At 35.4% G+C, this 9,478-nt stretch overlaps 3 protein-coding genes across 6 annotated transcripts; all 3 read left to right on the top strand.

The window, feature by feature from the left end:
* LOC107629458 (constitutive photomorphogenesis protein 10) lies at positions 1–992 on the top strand (the record flags this gene model as incomplete). Its single annotated transcript, XM_016332260.2, is given in 4 exon segments — positions 1–183; positions 295–368; positions 498–645; positions 730–992. Coding segments are annotated over 4 exon segments (503 nt in total), but the record flags the coding sequence as incomplete, so codon positions are not given.
* On the top strand, positions 1,157–8,978 carry LOC107629457 (probable acyl-activating enzyme 18, peroxisomal). 4 transcript variants are annotated; one of them, XM_021117658.1, is made up of 15 exons: positions 1,157–1,967; positions 4,410–4,435; positions 4,511–4,636; positions 4,713–4,972; positions 5,124–5,325; positions 5,441–5,481; positions 5,857–5,985; positions 6,077–6,153; positions 6,241–6,461; positions 6,542–6,636; positions 6,713–6,929; positions 7,088–7,213; positions 7,974–8,072; positions 8,290–8,496; positions 8,641–8,978. In XM_021117658.1, the coding sequence occupies exons 3-15, from the start codon at positions 4,541–4,543 to the stop codon at positions 8,752–8,754; spliced, it is 1,884 nt and encodes a 627-aa protein (XP_020973317.1). In that variant the 5' UTR covers positions 1,157–1,967; positions 4,410–4,435; positions 4,511–4,540; the 3' UTR covers positions 8,755–8,978. The 4 variants fall into 4 exon arrangements, with proteins under 4 accessions (XP_020973317.1, XP_020973318.1, XP_016187744.1 ...); XM_021117659.1 differs by having other exon boundaries at positions 1,711–1,967; positions 4,410–4,431; positions 4,507–4,636; XM_016332258.2 differs by lacking the exon at positions 1,157–1,967 and having other exon boundaries at positions 3,912–4,431; positions 4,507–4,636.
* Positions 1,896–3,126, top strand: LOC107629459 (probable acyl-activating enzyme 18, peroxisomal). The gene is made up of 3 exons (XM_016332261.2): positions 1,896–2,009; positions 2,227–2,325; positions 2,543–3,126. Exons 1-3 carry the CDS (start codon positions 1,989–1,991, stop codon positions 2,753–2,755), a joined length of 333 nt encoding a protein of 110 aa, XP_016187747.2. The 5' UTR covers positions 1,896–1,988; the 3' UTR covers positions 2,756–3,126.

Below are 9,478 nucleotides of genomic sequence, written 5' to 3' on the forward strand. Positions count from 1 at the left end.
GAAGACCCTCTTCGAGCTCAGCACCAACGTATTCATGGGCGCCGACAACTTCTGCCTCAGCATCGGGGAAGAGGATTCATAGGGAGATGGTGGAGCTCAACAACGACCCTCCTCCGCACTGCTCCGCCGGCCCCAAGGGCGACAACCTCTATCACTGGATCGCCACCATCATTGGCCCCCCTGGTATGCTTTGTTATGCTATTTCAATTCAATTTCTTTCATTTCAACCATTCAAATCTTAAATTCATACATGCTCTCTCTCTCTCTCTCTCTCCCTCTTTCACTTGTCTACAGGAACTGCATACCAAGGTGGCATATTCTTCCTTGACATCATCTTTCCTCCCGATTATCCCTTCAACCCTCCCCAGGTACTCCTAATTGATCATCTTCACGATGTTTTGTTTCCTAGAATTAGAATACTTAATCCTGTGTAAACTGATTTTGTTCTGAGTAATTTAATATGTAAGTCCTGCCTTGGATTCTTTTAACTGTTTTAGGTAGTATTCAAAACTCGCATTTACCACTGCAATGTTGGCACTGATGGTCATGTTAGTCTCGGAATGTTGAAGGATGGTTGGAGTCCAGCACTAACCATTACCAAAGTGCTCACTGCAATTAGATCACTTTTAACAAATCCTGACCCTTGTAAGTTCTTCCGCTCTCTTCTCAACCCCATAATGTGGAATGGATTTACTTAAGAGTTAAGAGTTATGATAATGGTTGTTTCAGATAACGCTGTTGTCCCTGGCATTGCTCACTTGTATTTGGAAAACAAAGCAAAACATGATCTTGTTGCTGGAGAGTGGACTGCTCGATTTGCCAAGTGAATTATTCAAGCCTTTTTTTTAACTTCTTCTTTTGTATCATGTTGTTCAACTATGTCTATATGTGAATACTAGTTCATACTTGTATCTCCTTCTCACAAGCTTCAGTAATAACATAAAGCAAGATGCTGTTATCTCAAATTCAATCTATGTTTTCAATTTGTGATTCGCAATCAATTCTACTACTTGTCAAGCTCAATCAACATATGGAATGTTATGTATTAACAGTGTCTCTGGTATATTGAGCCAACTCATACTATTGCACTGTTAGATTAGGTTTGGGACTTAAAACGGAATTTGTCATAATATTAATGTCTCATAGTTCTCTGTCCATTAGGCAAACAGAAAAAGGTAGTCAATCATCCCATTTAAATGTATTGTCAAAACTATAAAAATGGCAAGATAAGTAATAGGATTAAGTTAAAGAGTGCCTTTAGGATTAGTTAAGAGGATGAAAGTGGAAAGCTTTGGTTTTTTAATGTATTTAATGCATAAAAAGCTTAAAGACTTTACATTTGATTTATATTTTTTTATTTAAATTTTCTATTTTAGTATCTTTGAAGAGTTCCTTTCGAGTATTTGTTAGCAAGATTTTTGTTTCTTCAATGTATTTTCTGTTCACTGATTAGAATATTTATTTTTGAGAATTTGACAACATGTCCCTTTCCTTCAGCCCTCCAAATGACCACATCTTCAAGCCACCCGCCACTATACATTAAAAGTTTAACTTTCAATTAAGGTAGTAAACTGCTGCCTAACATAAGAGAAAAATGTCTTTAGCATCACGTGGTCATCATTGAGACTACAACTCATTCTACACTCACTTGTCAACAACTACTCTCTATGAATTACTACATTTCTTAGTCATTCTTTTTCCCTTTTAAGAACAACATTACAGAATAGAACAATGCCGAAGCTTGCTTGCAAGAAGGAGAGTGGAAAGGGGAAAGAGCATAAGGGATCTGGGAGTTCGTGACGTTGTGAACGCAGGCTTATCAGTGGCAGAAGCCATTGAATTTGATGCTGTTTTGAGGGAAATTCTCTCCCTTTGTGTTTCCTTTACAGATATCTGGTTCCAAATTGTGACTCGGAGAGTGCTGAAGCCATCGCAGCCTCATTCGTTGCATCAACTTGTTTATTACTCTCTCTATCAATCTTCTTCCAATGCCTATTTACAAAGGAAAGGTATATGCTTCAGTTAATAATATACTTAGTGCCGCTGCAATGAATGTTTTCACTTTGAGATACAGCTATAGTGAAATATGTGTTCTTCAAACCCAAAAAATAACATAATCCATCATATTTCAAGAATATGTTTGCATACATAATTGCTTGTTTGCAAATGGAAATTCTGGAAATATTGGGAAGGAGAATAGTCTATTCGGAATGGGTTTATTAGCAGGTACTTAGGAGACATAGAGATATAGTGAAGAGAACTGTTGGTGGGTATTTTCTTGTGCAAGGAAGAGCTGATGACACCATGAATCTTGGTGGAATAAAGGTATTAAATTTATAGCGTAAGAGTGCTATATCTTTCCATGACTATGGCATGCATAAACTTAATAAGAATGTGAACTACTATGTAAATTTGTAATTGAAGGGTCACTCTGAAAATTCTTAAAAACTCACATGATCATTTCTGTTCTTTACATTAGCATTCTTGGAAGGGCTGTTCTTGTTAATCACTTGGAATGTTGTGTTAATGTAATGATATGCAGACAAGTTCTGTAGAAATTGAGCGTGTATGCGACAGGGCCGATGAATGCATTATGGAGACAGCTGCAATCAGTGTCACTCCTGCAAGTGGAGGCTCTGAACAACTTGTTATATTTGTAGTTTTGAAGAAAGGATACAGTTCCGATGTAGAAGCTCTGAAAAAGAAATTCTCTAAAGCCATTCAGAGCAACCTTAATCCTTTGTTTAAGGTTTGACACTCATGATTGATTTTAAGCAATTACAGTTACAAATATGAATAGAATGCAGATAGTTTATTGCCATGCAAAAAGTAATATTGGCTGGCATATGGATCCATATTCTTGAGTTGTGAAGGGCCGTTGATTCTATAATTTAAAATAATAAAAACAAAAAGTTTGAATAAAAGCATAAGAATTTCTATGCTGTATGCCCCTTTCCTGGGGTTGTAGTTCAATTGGTCAGAGCACCGCCCTGTCAAGGTGGAAGCTGCGGGTTCGAGCCCCGTTAGTCCCAAATGAATAAAAATCCAAAATAAAACACCAATTTGTATGTGAAAAGGAATCCTAATAACAAAAAATATCATTCCTAAGAGAAATTCCCTCTTTTTTGCTTTGTGTTAGCAACATCATCATTGGTTTCCAACAAACCAGAGCCATGCAACGAGATTCAGTCACTTTCAGTCTCGTAGAATCTGTTTAATTGAATAAAGAAAATTCAATGTCCTCATGGAAGAATGCATAGTTTGTATACTACTGGAATTTATCAATAGTAAGATTTAGTTAAAAAGTATACTAAAGGATATTAATTGAGAGGATGAAAAATAAATTTTTTTTCAATTTATTAAATAAATATGAAACTTAAAAAGATTACATTTACTTTCTATTTTCTATTTAAATTTTTTTATAACATTGTTAACAAGATTTTTACTTTTGATTTCTTAGATCATTTTTTTAAAGTAAATAAAAAAAAGAGTAAATTTTAATATAACTATGTTATGGTAAACTCAACTGCAGTCGAATTTACGCGAAATTGATATCTAAGAGCCGTTAAAAAATTTAAGTGATTTGACTAAATTTTCATCTAACGACTCTCAAGTATCAACTTCACGTGAAGTCACTTACCTAAGTTTTTACCATAAATAAAAATGGCGGCTATTTGGAAGCTGTACGCCTGTACTGCACGTTTCTTTTTTCTACCGACTTTTTAAGTTGCATACTATATATTAAAGAATTAGAGTACCTAATAAAAAGTTTTGTATTAAGACAAACAAAACTTAATGGGATTGATTATACTAATAAAACATCTTTTAGAATTAGAACTATGGATGTAAATAATTATTTATAATTAAATGTAGTTTGACAAAATTGACGTTACAGTTGAGCTCCAAAGTAATAACGTAATTAATGGAATTCAAATCTGAAATTGGGTGTCTGCGGGCAACCCCATATATGAATTCGGGGTTTAAGGGGTTGGGGTTAGGTGTAAAGCATCACGTGGTTCACCGTTCACCTCATTCGGAAATCATTAGTCACCAACTACCCCTCTCCACCAACTACTTCTTTTCTTAGTCATTTCTTTTTCCCTTTTGAGAACTTAACAGAATACACCAGCGCTGAATCTTGCTTGTGACTTGGAAACTGGAAATGGCAAAGACCATAAGGGAGTTGCAAGTGAAGGACTTTGTGGACGCAGGGTTATCACTGGCAGAAGCCATTCAATTTGACGGTGTTTTGAGGGAAATTGTGTCCCTTTGTGTTTCATCTACAGATATCTGGCGCCAAATTGTGACTCGGAGAGTGCTGAAGCCATCTCACCCTCATTCACTCCACCAACTTGTTTATTACTCTCTCTATCACTCTTCTTCCCATGCTTCCGATGATGCTGATCCTCCTCTATATTGGTTCCCTTCTTTGTAAGTACTCTTAACTGTATCTCTATAGTATGTATCTGTCACTGTTCAATCTTCATTGTTGAATTTTGATTCCAGGAAGCAGGCCAGACGCACCAACTTGGGTCGCCTCATGGAAACATATGGTCCTAAGCTCTTGGGAGATTCCTATAAAGACCCCATTACTAGTTTCCGTCTCTTTCACAAATTCTCTGTTGAACACCCTCAGGCAAGTTCTAACACTCAAACACTCCCCCTCTTGATTTAGGTCATTTGATTGATTACGTGTCCTGTTATTGCTGCAGGAGTATTGGTCCATTGTTCTTAAAGAACTCTCAGTTTCATTCATTAAAGCTCCAAGGTGCATTTTGGATACTTCTGATCCCTCAAAGCCTGGAGGAACTTGGCTTCCCGGAGCTGTCTTGAATATTGCTGATTGCTGCTTGCAGCCGAGCACACGCCCCTACAAACCAGATGACAGTTTAGCCATTGTCTGGAGGGATGAAGGATTTGATGATACCGAGGTGAATCATATCACACTCAAACAACTTCGACAGCAAGTAGCGTATGCTCTTATGATTACCTCACTTATCATGCTGCTATTATTCTTTTCCTAGTTGTATCTCACGCTTTTGTTCTGATTTTTCTCTTCCCCACTTGAAGTAGTTTTCAATCTGTTTTCTCTTTTCTAATGTGTTTTTTTCATTTTATTTCAGGCTGGTAGCCAATGCAATTGAAGCCACGTTCTCAAAGGGAGATGCAATTGCAATTGACATGCAAATGACAGCCAGTGCTGTCATTATATATTTGGCCATTGTTCTCGCAGGATGTGTTGTAGTCTCAATTGCTGATAGCTTTGCACCAAAAGAAATCGCAACTCGCCTGCACATATCTAAGGCAAAGGGTATATTCACACAGGTAATCCTTTTTACTGGCCTGCTGTTGATATAAAATCATTTGTGAGTCTTCATCTAATAGCATAAGCATTAAGAAGAGTTGGTCCTTGACTTTGTCAGCTTGAATTTGTTTTCAGGATTTCATATCTCGAGGTGGCAGGAAATTCCCTCTGTACAGGTAAACATTTGTTGGCTTTATAGTTGTTGCAACATTGAAAGAATCATCTTTTGGTCTAAACCACTAGTATCCACAGGGTTATTTCTGATGTATTTTATTTCTGGTACAATTGACAATGTATTTGTGAGCGTATATTTTGGAATGACTGTACTATTTCCCTTCTTTGGCCAATGTTTTAAATATAGATGATTGCAATTCAATTGATGCTTAATGCAACATGAATGCCCCTTAGACTGGATTGCTTCACAACCTGTGAAATGAGAAATCTCAAGCTTCCTTGTACTAATGCTTGAATTTATGAAGAAAATTAAGGTGGTTGTTCTTTTTACAAATTAATGGCTACACTCATAAACTAGTTCTCCTTGGTCCTTGCAGTCGAGTCGTGGAAGCAGGCGCAAGTAAAGTTATTGTGCTACCTGTGATAGGTGACGATGTAGGAGTACAATTAAGAGAACAAGACATATCATGGAAGGCTTTTCTCTCTTTTGGAAGGAAGCATCCAAGGTAATGTGCATTAGAGTTTGCTTAACAATCAGTTTTCCCAACTAAAATCAGAAAGGTGAGAAGTTGAATTGTTTCTCTTGTGTATTCATAGCAGATCACCACACTACTCTCCGGTATATCAATCAATTGATTCTGTCACTAACATACTTTTCTCATCTGGAACCACAGGTAAATATTCTCAATTGAATAACATCGATTAGTGATTATTTACCATTATGATGATCTTCTGTTTATATATATTTCTTGCCTTCACAGGGGAGCCAAAAGCTATTCCTTGGACTCATCTTTCGCCAATACGTAGCGCTGCTGATGGATGGGCTTGCATTGATATTCAAGCCGGAGATGTCTATTGCTGGCCTACAAATTTAGGATGGGTTATGGGACCAACTCTATTATATTCATGTTTTCTAACTGGCACAACTCTTGCTCTCTACCATGGTTCTCCTCTTGGCCGTGGTTTTGGAAAATTTGTTCAGGTGATTCTTCCAAACACAATAATAATTTAGAGTTTAATTGCAATGTAAAACCCTTTATTCATTTAACTATAGTTGTGTAGGATGCAGGTGTTACCCATTTGGGAACAGTTCCAAGCATAGTAAAAGCTTGGAAGAATACGCGATGTATGGAAGGCTTGGATTGGACAAAGATAAAGTAGTCTCTATCATAAGCCTAAATTAATCAAGCAATTGATATGAAAAATGAACTGAAAAACTGTGGTTATATGCAGAACATTTTGTTCCACTGGAGAAACCTCAAATGTTGATGATGACCTTTGGCTTTCCTCAAAATCTTACTACAAGCCAATCATCGAAACTTGTGGTGGTTCTGAGCTTGCATCTGGTTACGTCATGGGAAGCTTACTGCAGCCGCAAGCTTTTGCGACATTTAGCACACCATCAATGACAGCTGGCTTTGTCATCCTTGATGGAAATGGAGATCCTTATGTCAGTACATTTTTCTTCCTTATAACATGATTTTGCTCCAAGTTGACACTGCAAACAATCATGCTAATACCTTTGTGTAAAATGTTATCTTTGGGATTAGTGTTCTTTTCTTCAAAATATTTTTCTTATCCTTTTTATATCTTTAACAAACATAACAGCCAGAGGATGTACCTTGTGTTGGTGAAGTGGCCTTATTCCCTCACATTATGGGAGCAACTGAAAGATTGCTTAATGCTGATCATGATGAAGTGTACTTTAAGGGAATGCCTATTTACAAAGGAAAGGTACGTGCTTCAGTTAATATACTTAGTGCTGCTGCAATGAATGTTTTCACCTTTGGATGCAGCTATCTTGAAAGGGGTAAAGTATTATTTTGGTTCCAACGTTTGGACTGAATCCTAATTTGGTATCTAATATTTTAAACGTCCTAATTCAGTCTTAAAAAGTTTCAAACATGTTTAATGTTGTCCCACAATTAAATTTGACAGGAACAATTAGCATATTGAAAAGGCAATAATGTTTGGTTTCGGTACATAAATAAAATCGATCCACCAACGATCACCAATGTAAAAGATTTTTCCTTTGATTCTGGAGCGTTGATGATTGATTGATAGGGTTTGGGATTTTTTTTACAAGAAGGAAATCGACAAGAAGTGTCATAAGAAGGTTTTCGTTATGGTTTTCTAACATACAAAAAAAGATATGACTTAACAATAACGTTGTTAACGTCCACTTCTTTTAATTATTCGTGTCAAATTTAATGATAGGACAATATTGAACCCGTTTGAAATTTTTTGGGATAGAAATAAGACATTTGAAATGTTAGCGCCAGATTATAATTTGACTCAAACGTTGGAAACCAAATAGTACTTTATCCTATTTCAAAATATTTATTCTTCTATGCCAAAAAATAGCATAATCCATCAGATTTCAAGAACATGTTCGCATAAAAACAACTATTTGTTTGCAAATGGAAACTCAAAATAATTGGGAATGGGGAATAGCCTATACGGAATATGATTTGAACTATGGATTCACTAGCAGGTACTTAGGAGACATGGAGATATAGTGAAGAGAACTGTTGGTGGGTATTTTGTTGTGCAAGGAAGAGCTGATGACACCATGAATCTTGGTGGAATAAAGGTATTAAATTTATGGTGTTAGAGTGATGTATCTTTCCATGACTATGGCATGAATAAACTTAATAAGAATGTGAGCTACTATGTAAATTTGTAATTGAAGGGTCACTCTGAAAATTCTTAAAAACTCACATGATCATTTCTGTTCTTTATATTAGCATTCTTGGAAGGGCTGTTCTTCTTAATTACTTGGAATGGTGTGTTAATGTAATGATATGCAGACAAGTTCTGTAGAAATTGAGCGTGTATGCGACAGGGCCGATGAATGCATTATGGAGACAGCTGCAATCAGTGTGGCTCCTGCAAGTGGAGGCCCTGAACAACTTATTATATTTGTAGTTTTGAAGAAAGGATACAGTTCCGATGTAGAAACTCTGAAAAAGAAATTCTCTAAAGCCATTCAGAGCAACCTTAATCCTTTGTTTAAGGTTTGACACTCATGATTGATTTTAGGCGATTACAGTTACAAATATGAATAGAATGCAGTTAGTTTATTGTTGAGCTGGGAAGGGAAATCAATATGATTCGGTTATGAATTAACAATAGTGACACTCTTGGTATTACGTAAACAGGTAAGCACCGTGAAAATTGTGGCTGAGTTTCCTCGAACAGCTTCGAACAAACTACTGAGGAGAGTTCTGAGGGATCAAATGAAGCGTGAGCTATCACTTCATAGCAGACTTTAGGGACATCATCATTGGTTCCCAACAGACCAGAGCTATGCAACGAGTTCCCTTTCAAGCCCAATGGAACTTATTAAGTGAAGAAAGAATATGCAATGTACTCAGAAAAATGCATTTGTATACTAGTGAATTTATAGATAATAAGTACGCAATAAGCATTATTCTAATACCCCTTTGGTAAAGAATAAATGGGAAATCAATCAAAAGTTTTAGGATGAATTATTTCATATTAAAAAATTTTAGTGACCTATAAATTCAATTTTTTTCAGTAGTTTATTTGGTATTATAAAAGAATTAACGTCTATCACCAAATTTTTTTCAAAAAATTTACTTGGTATTTTCTTTCTAAAAATCAATCGTAAAATTCATCAAAAATCTACTAAGTTTATTAGTAAAATATTAAAGGACACATGACGATAATCCCGGAACGAATATGCATGACAAAAATGACGATAATCACGGGATACATTAATACGCAAATTTTAAAATCTTATAAGACACAAAGATACGCATACATATAAAATATAAAATATTTTTTAAATAAATTGTAATGATATTTTGATATTTTATTGATATTAAAATATAAATTAAATTTTTTAATTACTTTTAATGTCTTATTTTAATTATATCAAATATTTAAAATATCTTTTTGTTTTAATAAATAATAATATATACTATATCTAAATTTATTTCAAGAATATATGTTAAGAATAAGATTGGATACGCT

The sequence above is a fragment of the Arachis ipaensis genome, chromosome B03 (genome assembly GCF_000816755.2).
Source record: "Arachis ipaensis cultivar K30076 chromosome B03, Araip1.1, whole genome shotgun sequence".
NCBI classification, from domain to species: domain Eukaryota; kingdom Viridiplantae; phylum Streptophyta; class Magnoliopsida; order Fabales; family Fabaceae; genus Arachis; species Arachis ipaensis.